The 25,893-nt window shown below is 33.3% G+C and overlaps 1 protein-coding gene across 3 annotated transcripts; it reads left to right on the top strand.

The window, feature by feature from the left end:
* LOC111055065 (heat shock 70 kDa protein II) lies at positions 1–24,617 on the top strand. 3 transcript variants are annotated; one of them, XM_022342231.2, is made up of 5 exons: positions 1–135; positions 1,486–1,708; positions 6,167–6,375; positions 15,467–15,616; positions 22,684–24,616. In XM_022342231.2, the coding sequence occupies exons 2-5, from the start codon at positions 1,486–1,488 to the stop codon at positions 24,007–24,009; spliced, it is 1,908 nt and encodes a 635-aa protein (XP_022197923.2). In that variant the 5' UTR covers positions 1–135; the 3' UTR covers positions 24,010–24,616. The 3 variants fall into 3 exon arrangements, with proteins under 3 accessions (XP_022197923.2, XP_039287214.1, XP_039287215.1); XM_039431280.1 differs by lacking the exon at positions 15,467–15,616 and having other exon boundaries at positions 3–135; positions 22,684–24,617; XM_039431281.1 differs by lacking the exons at positions 1–135; positions 1,486–1,708; positions 6,167–6,375 and adding an exon at positions 13,933–14,025 and having other exon boundaries at positions 22,684–24,617.
* Positions 24,618–25,893: the final 1,276 nt, after the last annotated feature.

Genomic DNA, 25,893 nt, shown 5'->3' with positions numbered 1-25,893 from the left:
ACAGAGTAAACATGGGGCTCAACCCACACACAATTACATAAAATTTAATGTAAAATGATTTCATAATCTAGAGGAAAATTGTTAGTAATGGTGCAATATAAGTAACATATCTATCTACATAAAGCAGACTGAGAGGTATGTGAAGAAAATCTTTTAGCATTGGAGAAAATAAGTAGGACTACCAGAATAGTATTGACTCATAACCTAAAAATTAATTACAAAAACATTAGTTTATATGCAACAAATTAATACCGATAGAGCTGAATAAATTATTGAAGAATCATTGAAAATCAAAAAATTATCTCATGTTATAGTTTTTTATTCAGTGGCTTAACATTAAGCTACTCTCGAATGTCTTCATTTTATAGTTTATCTAATCTTGTGTATTCATTTACACTCATTAAGCAGAGTTCACACCAAAGATAAATAAAAAGTTAATAACTTAATCCTTACAGATTCTATTAAATTGAACATATCTTACCATACACATGATGAACATAATATTATGTGTTTGTCAAGTTCCGTTCAATCTAATATAATCTATAAAGGGCACGCCACACCAAGCTCGCTACCGCGGCGGTAGCGAAGTTTTAAAAATCGCTAGCCATGTATTCAGGTTGAGCGCGCCACACCGAGTTCGCTACCGCGGCGGTAGTACGGCGCACTACCACCTACGACCGCCTGCTAGGCGATTCAACAAAAGTTCGCTGAGAGGTAGTACGGCGGACAAAGCGAGCTCAGTGTGGCGCGCTCAACCTGAATACATGGCAGGCGATTCGAAGAGGTAGCGCATGCGCACAGAGTGATGACTCATTCGGCGTTCCTCCTTGCGGCACAACGCAACTAAGTTAGTACGTCTCACTCCCACACTGTAGTTGGACTCCCTCCCCCCACTACTAGACTCATTACTCGGAGACTACCGCTAGCGGACGTTTTTCGGTGTGGCGTGCTCAGCCGAGAAAACTACCACCAGCGGTACTACCTCGGCGGTACTGGCGAGCTTGGTGTGGCGAGTCCTTGAGGATTAAGTTATTAACATTTTGTTAATAACTTTGGTGTAAACGCAGCTTTAAACAGCGCATCTCATCCGCTTGGATCTTGCTGATAGTTTTTCTTCTTGGAGCTCATGATTCGCTTCCATATATCAACTCTGGAATAGCTGTTATCTTATAAATTTTCAGCGTTGTGTCCTTACTTGCTCTATTCTCTTAATCTTTTGGAATTATTAAAATGTTACCCACATTTCATTGATCTTTTTTTATAAGTATTTTGCTACATTTTACAGAGTAATTTCTTCTTCTTCTTCTTTTCCTTCTTCTTCTTCTTCTTTCTTCTTCTTCTTCTTCTTCTTCTACTACTACTCTGTGTGTTTCGTTGCTCTACTTTTCTTACTTTTTTTGTAATATTGTAATGTTTTACACTCATTTCCTTGGCTCATTTCTATTGCGAGTATTTTGCTGGATTTTACTGAGTACATTGTTCCAGATGGCACACTCCAGCTCCAGTCAGCACAAGATGGCCGTCGGCATCGATCTGGGGACCACCTATTCATGTGTTGGAGTTTTCCAGAACGGCAGAGTGGAAATAATAGCTAATGAGCATGGCAATCGAACCACGCCCAGTTATGTGTCATTCCTCGATAATGAACGGCTGGTGGGAGAAGCTGCCAAGAATGTGTCAGCTACAAACTATGCCAACACTATTTATGGTAAATAGCCTTAATATTCATAGTGAATGTGGTTAATCATTAGCCTCAGAAACTGTATCATCTATATAAATTAAAATTGAGCAAATTTTGATGTTCAATAACTTTTTTATGTGTTCACCGAATTTGATGATTTTTTTTAGTTTCGAAGAGGTACTCTCTATAGATTATAGTTCTACAGTAACATATGATATGGAAATTTCAATTATAATTAAGAGATTGGGAGAATCTGTTTTTCCATTTTTACTTTCCTTGCCCTATTACCATAGGTAAGGAAAATATTGCTTTCCGAAAAAAATTAAGATACTCCAATTTCTAAATTTCTATACGTTTCAAGGTCCCCTGAGTCCAAAAAAGTGGTTTTTGGGTATTGGTCTGTATGTGTGTGTATATGAGTGTATGTGCGTCTGTGTACACGATATCTCATCTCCCAGTTAACGGAATGACTTGAAATTTTGAACGTAAGTTCCTTACACTATAAGGATCCGACACGAACAATTTCGATCAAATGCAATCCAAGATGGCGGTTAAAATGGCGAAAATGTTGTCAAAAACAAGGTTTTTCGCGATTTTCTCGAAATTGATAAGCTCTATCAACTGCAACAGGTCCCATATCTGTAAAAATTTCAGGAGCTTTGCCCCATCTATGCAAAGTTTGATTTTAGATTCTCAATTATCAGCCTTCATATACAATTTAAACAAAAAATTTCAAGTGGAAAAGATTGAGCATGAAAATCTCAACAATTAATGTCCAGTAACATTTCCACCTAGAATTGGAAAGAAGCTTAAAATCCGAGAGAATGTGATTATTCAATTGCAAACTTTTGCAACTGTTGGTTCTATTAATTCATTCACTACGAAGAGATAGCTGCAGACCTTGTGTGCTCCCAGCGATATTGACCTATCACCAGCTGTCTCATATCTTTGAATAGTAGACTTGAGATGCGCGAGTACACTAGCGTCAGGTGAACAATTTTCATAACGGCAAGGAAAGTTGTGTGAGTGCGCCAGACCATATTTTTTTTCTACTGATTCACAAAATTCTAATTCTATTACTCATGCCGCGGTACAAACGACGACCAAACTTGGGTCGTAGAGCTCGAAATGCTGTAAATGTAGAATATGCACGGGAAAATCAGCACCAAGGAGATATACCATTCAATTTCCTAGCAAACTGTATTCAACGATATCTTAAAATACAAACTGCTGAACAATACTAACTTAGCACATAGGAAGTCCATATTGAGATATAAAATACTGATTCTTGAATAATTTTCAACACCAATGTTAACCCTTAACTGGTGTTACTATACTTGTCCATGATTCAACAAAGCAGATGGTTCTATCCTTTTGTAGCTCTGCAATGTTGCCAGATATTTTTCAACAATTTATGAATATAATAAATTAACAAAATATTAAATCCAATCATAAAATTTCATTGATTAATCATTGAAAGATGTATTCTCTTGACAAATGAAATGAAATTAATCTTCTAAATTCAATTTTCAAGATTAATGTTAAGATTAGGCCACCTCACCAGTTAAGGGTTAATCAAAAACTGCTATTAATAATAATGAGTGAAGCTCACTATATTGATAATAGACCCTTTAAATATTTTCAAAGAAATTAAAAAATTATCTTCTACAATCTACATCCTTGGTATGCGAAAGTTACGTTCTGATGGATATCATAATTCAAAGACATAATGATTTTGGAAAAAATGACTAGAATAAGTGCTCAGTTGTACCGTAGTGATAGTTGCAAGCAACATAGAATACCATGAGTGATACAGTAGAAGCTTCCAGAGAAATGTGTGCTTTTTGTGACCTGTGGTTACTTCTTCTCTTACCCAAGATGGCAAATCAACAAAGCTTTTATCTCCAAGTCACATAAAGTGAGCCCATAACGGTGCCTAGCTGTTGGCGAAGCAGATTCTTTTTCCTTTTCTTCTTCTTCTTCTTTTTCTTCTTCTTCTTCCCCTTCTTCTTCTTTTTCTTCTTCTTCTTCTTCATCATCCGCTAGCTGCAAGCAAATAGTCGTAAAGATAGCCGAGTAGGACAGAAAATAGTCGGTAAAGCATTTAAAAAGAGAGAGAAAGGAGTGCAGAAAATGAACTAGTTTCAACCGTACTATTCAAAATCGCACAGTTATCGATAGTTTTGTAAAGTATGTCCTCCACATCTCTTGTAACTTAACTGGCTCTCAAGCAAATCCATAGCTTTATCAAATAGACTTTTCACATGATTTGAACGGGGCTATTACTTTGTAAAGGTGCGTACAGACTTTCGCTCTGCTCCGCAATCGAACGTCACTCGAGCAGATCGATTGATGATCGACCGGGGAGCAAGAGTGGAACGCGAAAAGAGCTAACATCTCCCGTAACGTTCATGATCGGAGCGAGTGCGGAGCGATTGCGGAGCGATGGCGGAGCGTGTTGGAGACGCATATATCTGTACGCACCTCAAGGCTGAGCAAGCGTTTAATTTTGGTGTATCCCAAAAGTGGTGACATCATGTGAAACTAAAGTAATATAATTTTAGAACTTACCCATCCCAAGTAGTTTTTTTTTAATTTATCTTCAATATTGTTCCTCAATGATAAATATTTTTAAATGATTTCTCCTAGCTTATAAAACTAGAATGGAGACTCATCCAAGAGTACGTAATGGCTTAATATGCACTAAAAGTGTTACTATATACTGTTTTGAATGAGAACGACTTCATGAAGATGAATAGTTACTATATAAGAAATAAAAACTATTGGCTATTTATTCCCTTTGATTCTTCATTGATTGATACAATAAGTACATCATCAAAATGATAGGGAGAGAAAAAATAAGGTAACCTTGTGCTATTCCTCTCCCAAATTTAGATAAGGTTACACAAAGTCCGAAATAAGTCTTGTAGTTGTTCACTTCACAATATTTTCAGTCCTTAATTATTCTCACAAAGTAGATTTCTAATTTGAGATGTTTCAAAGCCAAAAATAGAGGGAATAAATATTTCACATTATTATCACTAAAATAGAGGGAATAAATATTTCACATTATTATCACTAAAATAGAGGGAATAAATATTTCACATTATTATCACTAAAATAGAGGAATAAATATTTCACATTATTATCACTAAAATAGAGGGAATAAATATTTCACATTATTATCACTAAAATAGAGGGAATAATATTTCACATTATTATCACTAAAATAGAGGGAATAAATATTTCACATTATTATCACTAAAATAGAGGGAATAAATATTTCACATTATTATCACTAAAATAGAGGGAATAAATATTTCACATTATTATCACTAAAATAGAGGGAAATAAATATTTCACATTATTATCACTAAAATAGAGAATATTCACATATTGAAGGAAATTTTTGCAGGATCAAAAAACAAACTTAATATTCTAAAAGAACATTTATTGGTTTCATAGACTGAATACTTAAGAAAAAAATAATTTACAGACTCAATTTAGTCCTCAACCACAATTTAGAAAGCTCAACCAATGTGTCATACCTTCACAAACAATATTCTCATCAATTTAAATCAAAATAGAAAAGTTTATTAGTCTCTAACTATGGTGAAGTCCACGTTATAATGGCAGTGTTTGATTAGCAATGGTATTGCTATCCTTGTCTATTATTTAACAAAGCGGATAGTGCCATCTTTTTTTCGCTTTGCTATGTTGCCAGATAGTTTTTTAACAATGTAGAATCAATATTAATTAAGATAATATTTCATCTTAATTATGAAAATTCATTATGAAATTATCGATGAATATAATTTCTTGCTTAATAAAATAATATCGGGGCCCCGAGCTTTGCTCATTATTTTTATTTATTAATAAACAGAACACAATTCTCTAAAATGATCGTGTTTATATTTTACAGCTGGCTTTACGTCATCTTATGAATTTCGGGGATGCGATATTTTGATTTTTCACATACTCACTTTTTTACTATCCACAGCTGTTTCAGCCAAGGATGAATAATATTATCCTTTTAATGTCGTTCAGCGAGTTTTCCCAAGAATGAGACCTAGTGCAATCGAATCTTTATATCATAAACCTAGTATATGTTCCAAATTTCGTGAAAATCGTTAGTGCCGTTTTCGAGATCCGTTAAACATAAATAACCAGATATAAAAATAGCCAGTTATAAAAATAACCACATATAAAAATAAACAGATATATACAGAAATTGCTCGCTTAATATAATAGGGAAATCGATTTTTTAACCGAGAATGAGCAGTTAATATTACATCAATATACCTGTTTCAGATACCGTCTATAGAATATAAGGCATTGGAAAGACAGAGGATCGGCAACGTTGTTTTTCTATCTTTCTCCACTGCCATTATAACGTGGACTTCACTAAAGGGGCTATCACAGGTTTAATTCTGTTTATTTAGTCTGTGGTGCTATAATAACAATGGAAAACTTTATTATTTACAGATGCAAAAAGACTGATAGGTAGGAGATTTGATGATCCGGCAGTGCAAGCTGACATGAGTCACTGGCCATTCTCTGTGGTCAGTAGGTCAGGAAAGCCAGTCATTGAAGTCCTATGTCAGGGAGAGAAGAAACAATTCGTTCCTGAAGAGATATCAGCCATGGTTCTGTCCAAAATGAGAGATATTGCTGAGGCCTTCATCGGTAAAAAGGTAAGGGATGTTTCGATCAATAGATTACTTTTGGCCTATTAGCACCATATTATAACGAGGTCTACGTTATAATGGCAGTGTTTGATTGGCAATGGTATTGCTATCCTTGTCTATCATTCAAGACATCATTCGCGGATAGCGCTATCTCTTTCTCGCTTTGCTCTGTTACTGGATCGTCTTTTAACAATGTAGAATTGATAATTAACTGTAGCAAAATATTTCATCTTAATTATGAAATTATTGAAAAATATAATTTCTTGCTTATAATATAATATAATTTATCATTTCAAACAAGAATGAACAGTTAATATTACATCAATAAACCTTCATCAGCTACCGTCTATAGAGGGCATTGACAAGTCAGAGGATCGGCAACGTTTTTCTCCTATCTTTTTCCACTGCCACGTGTACCTCACTGTAGTATGTCAGGGAGAAATGGAACAATTTGTTCCTGAAGAGATATCAGCCATGGTTCTATCATCAGGGAGAAATGGAACAATTTGTTCCTGAAGAGATATCAGCCATGGTTCTATCATCAGGGAGAAATGGAACAATTTGTTCCTGAAGAGATATCAGCCATGGTTCTATCATCAGGAGAAATGGAACAATTTGTTCCTGAAGAGATATCAGCCATGGTTCTATCATCAGGGAGAAATGGAACAATTTGTTCCTGAAGAGATATCAGCCATGGTTCTATCATCAGGGAGAAATGGAACAATTTGTTCCTGAAGAGATATCAGCCATGGTTCTATCATCAGGGAGAAATGGAACAATTTGTTCCTGAAGAGATATCAGCCATGGTTCTATCATCAGGAGAAATGGAACAATTTGTTCCTGAAGAGATATCAGCCATGGTTCTATCATCAGGGAGAAATGGAACAATTTGTTCCTGAAGAGATATCAGCCATGGTTCTATCATCAGGGAGAAATGGAACAATTTGTTCCTGAAGAGATATCAGCCATGGTTCTGTCCAAAATAAGAGACATTGCTGAATCTTTCATCGGTAAAAAGGTAAGAAATATTTTAATCTATTGATTGATTAGGATAACTTGCACAGTATTTGTTTACATGATATGCTCATCTTGGTTAACATGAGAAAATGGTCACATTTATTTCAATGTGTTACATCCCAAGTTCAAACCAACAGGTGATTTATCTCCGTTTGAAACGGGCTGGTGTCGGTCAAAAAACTTTTCACTTTCACCGGTGTATTTCAAATGAATGAGTTCAGCAATTCAAATGAATTTGCAGTGGCAGAAGTATTCATTTCTATTAACGAAGCTTTCATTGGAGGTTTGATATAATTACTGAGAAGTAATAATTGTCCAGCAGTTTCTATAGAATCTTCCATCTTCAATATAAATTTGACAAAAATAAAGATGACTTCCACCAGGAAATATTAGTTATCAGTTATAGACATTGATAAAAATGACGATGATTACAATGAGCATGACAAAAAATAATTCAAGTTAACAATAATTGACCGAGCGAAGTGAGGTCTAAGATTCAAGTCGACGGTTTGGCGTTTGAATGTTTAAATGTTTATATGTTGCACATTTACGGCGAAACGCAGTAATAGATTTCCATGAAATTTGACAGGTATGTTCCTTTTTTAATTGCGCGTCGACGTATATAAAAGGTTTTTGGAAATTTTGCATTTCAATGATAATATAAAAGGAAAAAGGAGCCTCCTTCATACGCCAATAATAGAGTAAAAATCAGACTATAGAATAATTATTCATCATAAATCAGCTGACAAGTGATTACACAGATGTGTGGAGAAGCCAGTCTATTGCTGTATCTCCATAAGGTTCTATAGTTACAATCAGGTACTTGTGGATGAGAATACTGCGTGAGGTCTACTGTTCACAGAACTACTAGTACTTTAATAGTCACAAAAAAGCAAGAAGCTCATATCAATATTTCCATCATCATTACCGGTATTATTATTATTATTATCATCATCATCCTTATCATATTATCCATGCATAAGCCTAGTACTTATGTGGGCATCATTCCAGAGAAAAAAAATGATATTGATATCACAAGTTGTGAATTCTAATGTTAATTCTCGAAACGTGATCCTTTACACAGAGTTAGTAGACATATATGGAGCAATGGCTATGATTCACAGATGAGGCCCTTATCATGTGCAGCTTAAAGTTATGAAATTAGAAGTAATGAGAGTCTGTTTATTATCTAGATATGAGGTCATATTGAGATTGATGATGCAATAATACTAGAATTTATCATTTGTCGTGCTAACATGAACTGCATTGCAGTCTTCAATTGATGAACGTCACGTTTCTTTCCATCATATGAATCTACAGCAGATTCACTTCTCTTTTTAAGGCTGATACTGATAATTAAAACACAATAAAAATGATAAAGTAGGCTACCCTGAATTTTATTGCTACACAAGTTAGTGGTTTCAACTCTTCAAGAGCCATTTCAAGTGTATTAATAATTTGGAAATGGATATAATCTGAATATTTATTAAATGTTTAATAGTTATTTGTATATTTATCTAGAGTGAAAAGTACGACTTTTTCTCCCTGTGGGAAAAAGTTTGAAGCCCGAGGCGATGCCGAGGGCAGCAATTTTCCTGAGGGAGAAAAGAATATTGTGTGCTATCAGGGATATGTTGTAGATTAAAATACAATAAAATTGATCGAGTATCCTTCATTTTATCGCGACAGGACTGGTTTCAACTCTTCAAGTGTAAATAATTTGAAATCTGGTTTGAAGAGTTGATACTAGTTGTTTTACAATAGAATAAAGGACAATTGATCATTTTTATTGTGTTATAATCTAGAACATATATTATGGAATACGCACAGGGATCTCACGATACAGAAATTGACTAGCTTCATCTCTATCTCTAAGGAAGTATTAATATTATAACATTCAAATTGTTGTCAGGGAGAGAAGTTTTATAAAGACAAATAAACTATTCCAAGTGCATAAAATGAAAAAATGAAAGCATTAATACTACAAAATCTTCAAACATTGTGTTTTTTTACAATAAATAAATAAAATATCTAATTGAAAGTCAATAAAGACAGTCAGTACCGGTAACTTTTTTAAAAATATCAATAAAGTTTTTCGTTGATTTTTTTTCCTTTGTTAGGAAAAAATATATTTTTTATATGTACGATATATTAATAAAATATTATTTTATAAATATTATATAAAATTAATAATCTAAATGAAAAAAATGGCACTACCGGCAAAGAACAACTTGTGCGCCGGCAGTGATTAATAATCTAATAATATTAATAATCAATATTTCTGATATTTTAATAATCAATGATACTATTTATTTTTTATCATCGATATATTCGATGGTAAGTTGTGCAGAAATGTGGAAAGGAGAGTATATATTACTTACTTACTTACTGCGGTGGCCACTGGTACCCCAGTCGGTACTTGGCCTCATCAACTAAGCCTCTCCAGTAGTTTCGGTCACCCGCGTCCTCCTCTTCTAGGCCCATCCTCCTCATATCTTTCCGGATCTGGTCCCACCATCTAGTTTTTGGCCTTCCAGCTGGTCTCCTTCCTATAGGATTATTCCTCAGTACACTGCTTGTCAGAGCGCTTTCTTCTTTGCTCAGAATGTGTCCCGTCCACCGTAACCTTCTGCTTTTAATCTCACCCACTATGTCTGCTTCATTGAATAATTGCCTTGCGTATTTCATAGTTGTACTTGATTCCCCAAACTCCGTTTTCTAGTGTTGGGCCAACATTTTTTCGAAGAATCTTGTTTTCAAAAACAATATACTCTTTTAATGAGAGTATATATTAAAAATTAAAAATACTGTATTGTTTTTATTGAAGAGAGAGATATTCATAGCATAGAATATGCTCAATTCTAGAAAAAGGGTACTAGGATTTTTATTTCTTATTTCTATTTAAAAGTAGTCCTAACGAAACAAGATATAGAAGTTCAATATTATATTGTTTCAAGTGTTAATTGAGTGATTATTTCTATGTCATTTATTGATTTAAGCCATCTTAATTAAAAATTCATAGCTTCCATGTTTATTTTGAACTAGAATCTTATAGGTAATGTTATATAAATTTTAGACTTTGTCATCACCTAAATTTGGAAGTGAAATAGCACAAGGATTACCTTATTATTCTACCTACCAATGTTCTAATGACATCAGTGTCATTTGTATCATAAATGAAAATAATAATGTAATTATTTGTAATAAATAAATAAATAAATTTATATGATAAATATAATATATATAAATGAATAAATATAAGTATACACTGCAAACAGAGATGTGGAAAGGCCGAAAAAAATATGGGTACCAGAACAGGTTTATAATTATTAAACCTATCCCTTGAAGTGAAGATGATGATTTTAAATTATCACTGTGTTATACATTGAGTGTGCTCAATATTGCTGGAGCCAACCAATATTGTCGTCCTTATCTTTGATTCCTGATAGTTAGTTTTTTAATTGGAATTTGTCAAGTGTCAGAAATTCCATGAAACAAACAGACATAATTTTGTAATATTCTATCATCGTACGTTGAGATCCAAGTTGATTCATTCAAATGTTATTTATTTTTAGAATCTTTTGTTTTCACTGAAGATCACTGGAAACTAACTGAGGCTTGATGAGATAATTCATGCGGAAGGTAATACACTGCTCGTATTCTGCACTCAATTCATGGATGAAAACAAATCTATGCTTACATAACCGTCAATGTGAAACTGATATGATTTAATATTTTTGTGATAAATTGAATGAAACTAGACTACTGCACAGAGCAGTCAGCGAGAAAAATTTATGATGCGATAAAAATCATGAAGGAGAGCAAGTATCTTTATCTTTATCTTTACAAACATAAGACCATAAAGTAGAATGGACTACGTGCTCCCAGCATGAAAATTAATGGTCAATGCTCTCGTAAAAATTAATGTTCACTCACAATCTTAGCGTTGATTATTTAGAGAATTATTCTCCTTATGAGAATCTCTCTCTTTTTGTAAAATTCGTTGAATATATTAGCAATACCGTCGTTTGATGTGAATTAGTGTACGGTACAAGCCAGTATATTTTGTAGAAGTTAAGTACAATTTTAAATTTTTGAATAAATAAATAAATATTGTAGCATACATGAATAATGAACTATAACTATAATCTAATCTCTTTCTTCAAAAAATACAATATTTTCAATCTTTAACCTACTCTTCTCTTTTCATTGTTGATATCTTTGACTGCTTGATTTGTCTTTATAAAACTTCCTTTTTTACTTTCCTTGCCCTATTACCATAGGTAAGGGAAGAAATTAAGCTTTCCGAAAAAAATTAAGGTACCCAAATTTCTACATTTCTATACGTTTTCAAGGTCCCCTGAGTCAAAAAAGTGGTTTTTGGGTATTTGTCTGTATGTGTGTGTGTGTGTGTGTGTGTGTGTATGAGTGTATGTGCGTATGTGTACATGATATCTCGTCTCCCAATTAACGGAATGACTTGAAATTTGGAACTTAAGGTCCTTACAATATAAGGATCCGACACGAACAATTTCGATAAAATACAATTCAAGATGGCGCCTAAAATGGAGAAAATGTTGTCGAAAACAGGGGTTTTCGCGATTTTCTCAAAAACGGCTCCAACGATTTTGATTTACTTCATACCCACAATAGTCATTGATAAGCTCTATCAACTGCCACAAGTCACATATCTGTAAAAATTTCAGGAGCTCCGCCCCATCTATGCAAAGTTTAATATTAGATTCCCAATTATCAGGCTTCAGATACAATTTAAACAAAAACTTTTGAGTGGAAAAGATTGAGCATGAAAATGTCTACAATAATTAGAGTCTAGTAATATTTTCACCTAAAATTGAAAATAAGCTCGAAATTTGAGAAAATGTAATTATTCAATTGCTAACTGTTGGCAACTGTTGATTCTATTGAATGATTCACTAAGAAGAGATATCAGACCCCGCATGTCTCCAGCGTTATTGTCCTGTCACCAGCTGGCTCAGATCTTTGAATAGTAGACTCTTGAGATGCGCGTAAACACTAGCGTCAGGTGATCAACTTTCATAGCGGCAAGGAAAGTTGTGTGAGTGCGCCACACCAAATTTGTAAAAATAGCTTGGATGAATTGAAAATTGAAGTTTACTCGCTGCAATCTTAGCATTGGCTATTCAAATTATTATTCTTCTTGTGTATATCTCTTTCTTTCTTTAATAAATACAATATTTGAATATCGAATCTACTCTCCTTCTCACATCGCTGGTTTTTTTTGAATGGTTGATAAGTCTTTATAAGATTTTCTTTCGTGATAATAGCCTGGATATATCATTACTTACTGAGAAATAAAAAATGAAGCTTGAGATTTTAGCATTGGCAATTTTAAAAATAATTCTCTTTTTTAATACGGTATCTCTTTCTTTCTTAAAAAAATACAATATTTTGAATTCTAACAAGGGCTCCTTCTCACATTGCTGGATTTTTTTGAATGGTTGATAAGTCTTTATAAAATTTTCTGTTCTGATAATAGCCTGGATGTACTAATACTTTCTAAAGGTGCGTACAGATATACGCGCCGCGAACATAAGCAATTCACTTTTAATCAGCTGACTATATCTGTATTTTTACAGTAACGGTAAGATACAGATATAAAAAGCTTGGCATCAGCTTATTAAAAGTGAATTGCTCATGTTCGCGGCGCGTAAATCTGTACGCACCTTGAGAAATAAAAGATAAAGCTTGATATCTTGGCATTGACAATTTACAGAATTATTCTCTCTTTGAATATCTCTTTCTGTCTTCGAAAAATAAAATATTTTGAATTTCAACCAAGTCTTCTTTTTACATTACATTATTTCTTTGAATAAATAATTTGTCCTAATAAAACTTTCTTTCCTGATAAAAGCTTGGATTTATTAATACTTACTAAGAAATAAAAGATAAATCTTGTTATCTTAGCATCGACTTTAAGAATGATTATTCTTTTTTGAATATCTCTCTCTCTCTCTTTTGGTAGAGAGTTAGTGAGAAGGATATTTTGAATATTCTTTCCGAAGAAAAGACATTGATATGTCCAAAGCTCCGCCAATTTATGTAGATGCTTAACAATATTATCTTTAGTTATTACAAATTGCTTTTTTCGTATCATATATACAGTTCAATAATTATTTTCTTAATCTATATTATGTAAATTCATCTATAACTTTGCTGTATTGTAAGTTACTATATATAAGTGTATAAGCCAGTATATATTGTAATCTACATAAATAAAGTACTCAATCAATCAATCAATCAATCAATCTCTCTTCAAAAATTGATTTTTAAATCTACTCTTTTTCTCATATTGCTGGATTTTTTAAATGATTGATAAGTCTTTATAGAAATTTATTTCCTGATAACAGTCTGAATGTATTGATAGTTGGAATAACAATAGTTAATGTAACAATGAAAAATGGTACTTAGATTTGTATTTTTATTTCTGAACTTCTATAATATTCATTTATATAGTTCTAAACTTAGTGTCATTCTAAACCAGTGCCATTCTTCAGGTGACATTCTATTCATATGACTGCAACAGTGTGGCGTCTATTTGTTAGTTTTTTTTCACGCAGAGGAGCAACCGATGAAACCTGTCTTGCTTCAGTATTCAATGTAATATTTTAATGTAACATGAATAACAAAAATATGTAACACAGTACAATTATCTTTTGAATCACCTTCCTTGAATATATCGCTAAGATCTCTTACCGTTCCTCTCCTAGTTCAGCTCCAAATGTTATTTTATCATAAGGGTATCATTTAAAAATTACTGGTTTGTTTTGATTGAGTTCATCTCAATATAAACAGGATGTCATTTTAGTAAGTGGGATATCTCAAAGTGCGAGTATTTCAACTTTTTGTCATCTTATTTTATAAATTATAAACACATCTCATATAAAATTAGAATATTGTAATTTGAAAGCCAAAACCTACTCCCCCTAACTTTCCCTTCTACCATAGAAAGACAATAGCGTAAGTAGATATCCCATGGTATAGGGCAGAGCTTAATTTGTGCCGGAACGCACCGGAACGGCGTTCCCAGGCGACCGGAACGTACCGGAACGTTGCAGGTTCTGGCAATTTAAAGTATTAGCCTTTACCATTTAATTTGATCAATTATGTATTTGTTTCACGTTAAACTTAATTGAAAATTAAAATAATTGAAAACAGACTTGAAACTAGGTTTTAAGGCTAAATTTAGAGCATTTTTCCGGGGGTGGTCGGGCCAGCCAGAGCTCAGGCACCTCAAAATTTACAAATTAAGGACTGGTATATGGAATCTATGTCGCAACTTTTACTGGTATCCCAAGCCGATAGTTCACGTAGTTTTTTCCCATGCAGCTGTGTGACGCTGGTAGTCTCTCAAATTGTGCCGTTCATACACTCTTACCCCAACAAAACACAGTAAAAACTGACAATAATCGACAGTAATCGGCTTGAGATAACAGAAAAAGTTGCAACATAAACGCCCTATACCATGGGATATCTACTTACGCTATTGTTTCTCTATGCTTCTACCTCCAAAACCGAATTAAACAGAACACTTCAGGTTATATTTATTCACTAAACAAATTGAAATCTCTCAGTATTGAGACAATCCCGCCTGGAGGTGATCTTAACATAATACCATGGAGAAACAATAGCATAAGTAGACAAATCGATATTTGTATATATTTAATTCAATTCAATTCGATTCATTTTATTCAAAAACTTTATACATTACATAGTATGTAAAAACAAATTAAAGACGATATTTATATTAGTTTGTAACATTAATATGAAAAACAAGTAAAAAATGAATGAATAACTCCATGCCTGGATGATGAGTCCGTGTGCATGGAGGAGTCTTCTGACAATCGATAAGAGAAATTATAACTATACTTTAATGACACTAGATACAATGAAAAATCTAGCCCTTGATCTAGCTGAAAATTTAGCCCTTGAGCTATTGTTTCTCTATGATAATACTAAGCAGAAAAATCATGTGAATATTTAATTTTTCGAGTAAATAACAATGCAGAATTTAGAATATTGAGTGATGTTTTGTTGTCAGGTAACAGACGCTGTCGTAACAGTGCCAGCCTATTTCAACGACGCCCAGCGTCAGGCAACGAAAGACGCGGCCATGATAGCTGGTCTCAACGTCACCAGGATCATCAATGAACCCACGGCTGCTGCAATCGCTTATGGCCTCGACAAAAAGGTAAAATTATGCAAAACATAATAAAAACAGTATCTTCTAAATGATACTAATAATTAATTAATTCTATGGATTGCACATAACTTTACTTTGAACAACCCATGTTGGTATTCAGGGCAACTTTTTTATTATTATCATTAAATATTATTATTATTAAACGAAAATCCAAATTAAATGCTGTGATTCGCCCCGAAGACTTCTGCTGCTTTCTAAAATTTCCATCTAGCTGTTTACCCTGTTGTCAATATTTGCAGTAGCAGAAGTCTTCGGGGTGAAGTACAGCATTTAATTTGGATTTTCATGAAATAAAAATATTTAACTTTTTGTGTAGTTGAGAAGTTGATATTGTGGTAATTATTCATATTGAATGAAAAAGGCTAAGAAATTGTCAAAAACAACAGATATATTGATACCTACTTAGAAAGACCGGTTCATCAGAGATTGACGATGGATAGATAGATAGATAGATAAAGAATTTATTTTTCACTTCAAAAAACAATACAAAATAAAATCAAATTGAATACAATATCATTCGTCACCAATCAATACCATAGTTCATAATTATCCGAAAATTCTTAGGCATAGCCGAAGCCGTCAGTCGGAGTTGATAGTTATTTTATCTATATCTCATTCTTATCTTCTAGTTTTTGTCAAAAGTTCTCACAGAGTGAACGGGCTACACAATGTCATGCGATAGCACTCAATAAACTTTATAAGGCAACTGGGAAGTTAGCACTAAATATCAGTCACACATAGCACAGTGGACCGTCTATGCTTGGAATCTTATCATTTTCAGTTCATTTGAGAAACCTGAATCATTATTATAGAGATGAACTACACATTGATACAAAGTAAATTATTCTTACTTATTAATCGAACATACAAATAATTCTTTATGAAATGAAGTGATACAATGATAATTTGAACAATAAATAATCATCTTCAATAATAAACCGATGAACTCAATCATACATGTCCAGAGCTATATGTACAGTTTTCGGTTTCGGATTGACGATGGTGTAATAACCGAAACCGGTCTTTCTAAGTATCAATAAATCTGTGGTTTTTGACAATTTCTTAGTTTTTTTCATTCAATAATAATTAATTAATTATCATTTGAATAATTGCAATATCTCGTCAGTAATTTCCATCTGCAACTTATTTTTATTTATAAAATAACATAATATTACCCTTTTTTGAAAAGATTTTAATATAAAATAAAAGATTAAAAACACAAATTGAAACAAAACAACTAACTCTAGTGAGGTCTGCGTTATAATGGTATTGCTATCCTTGTCTATCATTCAACAAAGCGAATAGCGCTATTTATTTTTCGCTTTGCTCTGTTGCCAGATCATCTTTTAACAATGTAGAATTAATAATTATATTAACAAAATATTTCATCTTTATCATGAAAATTCATTATGGAAGATATAATTTCTTGTTTAATAACATATAATTGATTATTCTAAATAAGAATGAACAGTTAATATTACATCATAAACCTTTATCAGTTACCCTCCATAAAAGGCATTGACAAGACAGAGGATCGGCAACGTTGTTCTCCTATATTTCTCCACTGCCATTATAACGTGGATCTCACTATAGTTTCTATGGTTCACATCATCGTCAGGCTTTTAATTAAATTTCAAATAAACATTTTACAAAATAAGTGTTAGTTTTATTTTTAAAATTTATTTCTAAAACCTGAAGATGATGTGAAACATAGAAACTAGGTACCGGTAGTTGTTTTGTTTTTATTTCTATATTTATTCATATTAAATAAATCTATAATTTATGAACAAACTTATAATATAAACTTATAATAAATTACATTAATTATAATATAAAATTATAATAAATAAACTTATAATATACTTGAAAATGACCTACGGTCGAAACTAGTCTTTAAATTTTTTTAAGTTTTAAATAATAAAGTATACTAAAAGTTTTCATATTGTTTTTATTAATTTGTACAAAAGTAGCCCATTCAAGTGAAGTGTTTTTAAATAAATTATTTATGTTATGTACTGTTATTTTATATTAAATACTTTTCAAAAAAGGATTCTATGATGTTATTTTATAAACTCATTTTTCATTCAACTACAATACTTGTAAAAAACACAAGATTAATAAATTTATGATTTATGATTCATTATTCATCCCACTATGGATGAATAAAGAATGAAAATTATAATGGAAAAAATATTCATTAGACGGAGTTAGGACTTTACAGTATTCTCCACTACTCAACCTCGAGTCTCAAGTCTCTTCATTCTATTTTTATTGTATGTAACAAGGAAGTCCATTCAATATTCATAGATTGTAATTCAAGTTTTATCATTGAATCCTCTACCACAACACTCTACTGACTTCATACTTGGATGCAATTCAAAATATTATTCCAGCGGTGCAAGCCAAGTCACTTACTGGTCACCGTTCCTAACCAGTGTTACGAAACCTTCATAAGTTGTTTACTAGAGCCTACTTTACTATAATGGCAGTGAAGAAAGATAAGGGAACAGTGTTGCCGTGCCTCTACCTTCTATAGAGGATAGATAGCTCATATCTGATAGAATAATAACTGTTCATTCTTGTTTAAAATTATCAATTATATTTTAATCGTCAAGGGAGTATATATTTTTCAAAATTGAGATTGAATATTTTGTCAAATTATTTTATACTTCTACATTTTTAAAACGATCTGGCAGCGTCGCGGTGCTAGAAAAGGATACCGCTATCTGCTTTGTTGAGAGATAGACAAGGATAGCAACACCAATGTAGATCAAATACTGTCATTTTAACGTGGACCGTAGAGCCTGCTTTACTAGAGCTGAAAGACTTAAAACTAATGCATTACGATGGAATGCAGGCAGTCACCTTGACTTTCCAATTCTCTAGCGTCGATCAAAAGTGCAATATTTCTTGAGAGATGCAGTTTGCAGTTGCATCACTGCCTTGCACCGCTAATTGCATCTCTCAAGGCTGCAAGCTGCATAAATCCTAGTTGCATCTCACGGGTTGCAATGTGATCATCAAATCCATTGAAATCATGAAGAATCTCTCATCGTTTGATGGGTAGAGATTATCTCATTCTGTTTTTTTCTAGTTTTTATTGCACGTGTGAGATGAGGTAACGTACCTAGTCTTCCATTAAATTGAACGTGAAGTGCGAATATCACATTAAATATAAATAACTATTTGATTTTCTACATTAATATTTAATTATTGTAATTCATATTATATAGTTTATTGATTTATAAAATTAACACTTGGCGCAGAGATATTGTGGAATTTCTCCTCCATATTAAGGTGAAATGTTGTCTACCACTGATGATGATGCCAAGTGCATCGAAACTAGTTTGGACTCAAATAAATTATGTGGAATTGACAATATATTTTCATTTCACCTTATTATTGATTTATTTTGTAATTTATGAGGAACAAATGAAAGAAATGAGCTGACTGTAATATTTGACTATAATTTGGTGTTTTAATTCTACTATTTTTTTTTATTAATGCAGTGTATATTTAATAGTTTATTGATTTATTTTGTAATTTATGAGAAAGAAATAATAGAAATGAGCTGACTGTAAAATTTGACTATAATTTGGCGTTTTAATCCTACTAAATTCTTTTGATTATTGCAATGTATATTGTATAGTTTATTGATTTATTTTCTAATTTATCCCTCATTGATAAAAGAAATGAATTGACTGAAATATTGGACTATAATTTGGTGTTTTAATTCTAATAAGTACAAACTTTCCAGCTGATATATATATTTTTGTACAAAAATTTAACTAAAATTTCCAACAGTAAAACCATAACCCATTTTTTGGACATGTTATTCATTATCAAATTTGGGAATAGAATAGTTGTTTTGGGCCAAGCCTGTTGTACTTTCCCAGTCATATTCATATGATTTGTAATTTCATCCAAAAATAAATTAAATAAATGACCGTTATTGTATCTACAAATAGATAAAATATACATTCAAATAAACAATAACATTTGAATTTGCTTATAATGATGCCATTTGAATACTGTGTTTGAATCATAATAATTCAAATCTATTTATTTGTGTAATGAGGCTAATTATTCAGATTATGTGTTAATTGAATTAAATTGAAGGTCCTGATTATCTATAATATTTAACATGTTTGATTATTTACCAAGATATGATAATAAACAGTAAAGGAGAGATATGAATAAGTACATAAATTACATAAGGCATAAGGGTCCAATGAATCAAATAACCTATCAGTCCTTGATAGATTGTATTCTATGGAAATATATGAAATTGATTAAGAATTCATTGAACAGTAGATGGATATGATAGCTATGAAAAATGTTTGTATAGACATTAATTCAATGACAAATTACAAAAATTAATTTTTATGCACATCATTATCTTTCTCATCGAAAAAACCATTTTACAATTTGAAAGAATTTATGGATTGTGATGTCAATATTGTTACCCGATTGTGTTGAAAATTTATTGTAGTTAAATGTTTAATAATTGATTGAAGAAATTTGGTCCTTTATGTATTGTTTTAAAATGTATTGTATTTATATTGACGAAGCCTATTGCATGTTTGTATAATGTTTGATGGCAAATAAAAATTCTTATTCTCTATAAGATGAGAGATATCTATAAAATATGTTATAGATATGACTCCCAGCAAGTCACTCTTCCAGCTTCTTATGAATAGAAGGACCTTCTATAGTGAGGTATAGTTTAGTATACGTATAGTAGTATATAGTTTAGTTCACGTTATAATGACAGTATTTGAACAACATTGATGTTGCTATTCTTGTCTACGATTCGACAAAGCATATATCGCTATCCTTTTCTAGCTCCGCAACGTTGCCAGATCATTTTTTCAACAATGTGGAATTAATGGACAGGATATTCAATCTCAGTTATGAATATTTGTTATTCGATCATTGAACATATAATTTCTTGACAAATAAAACATAATTGGTTATTTTGAACAAGATTCAACAGTTGATATTACATATCAGATATACCGGTATCAGCTCTCCTCTATAGAAGGCAGTGGTTCTCCTTCTTTGTCTCTCTTCAAAGCGTTGGGGTAGCATCAGCTCATTTCCTCCATGTTTCCCTATCCATCTCCACTCTCTTCATCTCTGGAACAGTATTTCCTTTTCTCCGTCCTATCTCCTAATATGAATATACCTTGGACGTCCCACTGCTCTCCTTCTTTGCACTCTCACATACTGTTTTGTCTTGCAATCATCCACCATTCGCTGTACATGTCCATACCATCCCAACCGCCTCACTTCTAACCTAAAGGTGTGTACAGAATACAGATACACACGCCTCCAACACACTCAGCCCTCGCTCCGCAATCGCTCCACGCACGCTCCGCAATCGCTCCACGCACGCTCCGCACTCGCTCCGATCATGAACGTTACGGGAGATGTTAGCTCTTCTCGTGTTCCACTCTTGCTCCCCGGTCGATCATCAATCGATCTGCTCGAGTGACGTTCGATTGCGGAGCAGAGCGTAAGTCTGTACGCACCTTTACACTGACATCTCTCATGCTCACTTCTTCCCGTATTCTAGTATTCCTTACTCTATCACTTCTTGTACAGAGTGACACAGAATAGCGGGAACTTTTAAAAACGCCATAAAACATTAGTGGGAAGGGCAAAAATGATTTCATTCAAAATAATGTGAAGTTCAAGACTTGCTATTTGAGAATTGTTAATAGCATCTATCACTTTTTGACAATTACTTATTCAAGATGGCTTCCTCCTGAACGAATACGGTACACTCTTGAAGTCTGTGTTGACGATTCCTCATTGATCGCTGCAACATCTCATCTGGGATATTGCGGATTTCATTTTGAATTCTGTTTCAATTTTTAATTAATTCAAAATTATTGATGAAATTGTGAGCGAAATTCACTCTGCACGGCATTCAATGGCAACTGTGCGAGTGAATATTGTTTAGTAACTGTGTAATCTCACGATTAGGTTGCGTTTCCTGGTCCCATGATCTGTCAATTCAATTCAATTCAATTCAATTTATTAATGTCAACAAAAAATTGATATACAATTCATACTTACAAACATAAAATACAAATTCTTTATAAAATAATGAATATTTACATGAAATATCATATTGTTGCATCCCTCTTTAAGCAAAGCTTGTGATGAGGGATGGTGTATCTCTAGAATGTTGGATAGCATAAGATACTAATATACATCGTAATATTAATAACATAATTAGATTTTATAATTTTACTTTATTATTGTCCACATGTGATTTTCTGTTTGTGGAGCTATCACAAATCAAACGTTTCCACAACTTGATCAATAACTGTGGTTGAATCATAACAGACAATTCAAAATGAAATTAACAATATCCCAGCTGAAATGTTGCAGAAATCTCAACACAGATTTCAAGAGTGTATTCGTGCAGAAGGAAGCCATATTAAAGAAGTAATTGTCAAAAAGTGATAGGTTTTATTAATAATTCTCAAATGGCAAGTCTTGAACCTTACATTAGTTTGAATAGAATCATTTTGCCCTTCCCACTAATGTTTCATGGCGTTTTTAAAAGTTCCCGTTATTCTGTGTCAATCTGTATTTTCTACAGTTTTTCTATGGCACTTCATTTCCACTGTCCTTATCTTGTTTTCATGAGAAGACAGAGAATCAACAACGTTGTTCTCCCATCTTTCCCCACTGCTATAATAACGTGGACCTCACTATAGCGATAATTTTCAAAAATAATAATACAGTAATACTGTACGTAGTTGAAGTGATGATAATGACTCATCTCATTGGCTTATTTTGTGCATGTGCTCAATGATATCAATCAGAAATTGCTAAGATATATATCTCGATTAGAGATGTTGTGATATTTCTCCATAATTGAAAGAATAAGACTGTTCAGCTGAAGATGTGGCAGGTGTTGCCATGAAACCTGGTTTTGTATTTTAAAATGATTTTGAACAAATAGAGTGGTATTGACAACATCAACGTCTTATTCTTCCAATAAAAATATATTTCACTTGTTCTTTGTATTTTTCAAGGGCAGCCGTGAATCGAACGTGCTGATATTCGATCTCGGAGGCGGAACTTTCGATGTATCGATTCTGACAGTCGCTGGAGGCATCTTTGAGGTCAAATCGACATCCGGAAACACCCATCTGGGGGGAGAGGACTTCGACAACCGTCTCCTCCAACATGCATCCAAAGAATTCGAGAAGAAACACAAAACGGACATCCAAAGCAACAGGAAAGCGATGAGGCGCCTGCAGGCTGCCTGCGAACGTGCGAAACACACCCTATCTGGCAGTACACAAACAAATATTGAGTTGGATTCACTGCACGAGGGAATCGATTTTATAATGAGTGTCAGTAGGGCAAAGTTTGAGGATATCAATTCGGATCTGTTTAGAGCGACCTTGGAGCCTGTTAGGAGAGCGATAGCTGATTCAGGTCTCAACAAGAAGGATATACACGAGGTGGTTTTAGTTGGTGGATCCACAAGGATACCCAAGATTCAACAACTTCTACAAGAATTCTTCGATGGGAAACAATTGAACAAGTCTATCAACCCCGATGAAGCAGTAGCTTATGGCGCAGCTGTCCAGGCTGAAATCCTATACGGAGACAACTCAGATCAAGTCAAAGATGTACTACTAATTGATGTCACCCCTCTGTCCCTCGGCATTGAAACAGCTGGGGGTGTCATGGCTAAAATCATCCCTAAAAACACCACAATACCCACAAGGCACTCCCAGACATTCTCCACCTATTCCGACTTCCAGACAACGGTGCAAGTGCGTGTGTTTGAAGGGGAAAGATCGATGACCAAAGACAATAACCTCCTGGGGGATTTTCTACTCACGGGGATACCTCCTGCGCCCAGAGGTGAGCCTCAGATTGAGGTTAGTTTTGACATTGATGCCAACGGGATACTGACTGTCACTGCCGTTGAAAAATCCACAAATAAAACCTCCAACATCGTCATACAAAACGATAGACCAAGGCTAACTAGGGAACAGATAGACTCCATGATACAAGATGCGGAAAGATTCAGGAAGCAAGATGTGGAGCTTAAAGAAGTGGCAGATGCTAGAAATTCGTTCGAGAACTACTGCTACGGTATGAAGTCATCAGCTGAGGATGCGGTCATGACCAATAGGATTACGATGGAAGATAGGAATACTATTGTGCAAGAGTGTAATGAAGCTCTAACTTGGCTGAATGCCAACCTGGATGCAACGAGACAGCAGATTGAGGAGAAAATGTTGGTTTTAAGGGTAAATCTTCGTGAATATGAGAGTAGATTGACAGGGGGATCAGGTGGTCAAGGATTTGATTTGGGGCCGAGAATAGAGGAAGTTGATTGAGGTTCAGGAGTATTGTGATACACACACATTCGAATGTGGGTATGGTAGCCTAATCATTTATCTGATAATGAAAGAATAAATAAAGGAGTAGATAAATAAATTGAGAAAGTTGATAGACGCTCACTCCTAGACAGGAGTAGGCTTATTATATATACATGCACATTTGAATATGAGTTATCGATTATCGAATAGATAAAATGATTGTTGATTTACAAATAATAGACAGACATACGTATTTAAATATATACAAATTTGAAAGCGAATTATCAATAATTGGATAAATAAATTGATTATATTAATTGATGGTCATATCTGGACAGTAGTATTATACCTATAATATATAGGCCTACACATTCGAATTTGAATTATGGATGATTGGATGAATAAATAATTGTTGATTTACAATGGACAGACTTATTTCAACATAAGAAAATTTAAATGTGAATTATGAAATAATTGCAAAGATAAATTGTTGATTGATGCTAATTCCTAGACAAAAGTATTGTGATACACACACATATTCGAATATGTATCAATATATCAATGAATAAATAAGTTGACTGATATCTTTAAATAAATAAAAATTTGCTTATGAATTATCGAAATTGATTTATATGTCTTGTTGACTAGACTAATATTATTTGTATCGTTGTTAGTTTTGAAATAAGAATATGATAATGAACTTGCTTAATCGGAAGAGTTAGAGTTTCTCATTGACGTTTTGAGTCATCGACTCCCACATTATATCTATTATTATAAATAAAAATCGAGCCTCAAATTTTGACGATCAATAACTTTTTTATGTGTGCACCGAATTCGATGATTTTTTTTGGTTGTGTTCGTAAAGTTCAGGACCAGGTTTATGGCCTATCAAATATTTATAATCCAACTTCAGGACTCTTTCCTATGGTCCTTCAAAGTTTACATGTAATCCTTATGGGAGAGGATTTGTGAGCTGGCCACACATAGAAATAAGAATCAGCTGTTATAATCATTGCGTCATCCAACAGCTGTTGGTATAGAGTAGACCAAGTTGGTAAGAGTGTGTGCTGCTCCATAACCGCCCATGTATTTTATTCTAAACGCCCCGACTAAAAGCAAAATTCTGTGTGTAACCATCCAGCAGTGCGGCCTCAGGTTAAAGACTTACATGCTCTAAAGACATTGCTTTGTTCCGAATAACTCTGCTGTCTTCGGTGTTCAGAATTTATTGTTTTTTAGTAAATTATTTATTTTGCAGTTGGAAAATTATCTATATAAATTAAATGCTACATAGCGCCTCCTCAGGTGTGCATCCAGCTAAAGTTTGTCATGAGATGCATTCAACTATTTGGCGGTACGAAGTTCGCCGGGCCAGCTAGTTTCAAATAAAAATGCTCACTTTATTGCTGGATTCAGTAGTATGGTTTATGGTAGAGTACAGACTGTCGACTAACATTTTTCTTAAGACTAGAATAATGATCTGATTTTGCAATGATATCATAAATGGTCTCATCTCAAACTCAATTTCAGAAATTCTTTCACCTGTCAGTACTCAAAGTATGCTGATGTAGAGTACTTTGTTCTTTGTCTGATGTAAACAATGAAGCTTGATTCGATTGATATGAATAACAATCAGGGAAATGAAAAGGGATAGGGAATTAGTAAATTCAGTACATCCTTTCAGATCCAGCACTGTTATAGTCCTCAGGTACTTTTCTACAGACAGAATACATTAACAGTAACAAAGCAAATGGCAAGATAATACCTCATCTCCTTCCACTTCATTCCAACACTGAACTTTATAACAGAGTGAATAATTGAATACAAATAGATGCAATGTCCTTCCAAAATTCAACATTTCCTTGTTCCATTCTAAGAATCTTGGATCAGAATCTTCGAGAG

The sequence above is a fragment of the Nilaparvata lugens genome, chromosome 6 (genome assembly GCF_014356525.2).
Source record: "Nilaparvata lugens isolate BPH chromosome 6, ASM1435652v1, whole genome shotgun sequence".
Classification (NCBI taxonomy): domain Eukaryota; kingdom Metazoa; phylum Arthropoda; class Insecta; order Hemiptera; family Delphacidae; genus Nilaparvata; species Nilaparvata lugens.
The sequence above is the reverse complement of the archived record's forward strand: the minus strand, read 5'-3'. Positions and strand labels throughout refer to the sequence as shown.

Bases quoted from the DNA above. Each gene is read 5' to 3' on its own strand.
- LOC111055065 (XM_022342231.2), top strand. From the start codon at position 1,486: ATGGCACACTCCAGCTCCAGTCAGCACAAGATGGCCGTCGGCATCGAT. The intron at 6,376-15,466 runs GTAAGGGATGTT...TTTTGTTGTCAG, and splicing joins AGGCCTTCATCGGTAAAAAG to GTAACAGACGCTGTCGTAAC. The intron at 15,617-22,683 runs GTAAAATTATGC...GTATTTTTCAAG, and splicing joins CTTATGGCCTCGACAAAAAG to GGCAGCCGTGAATCGAACGT.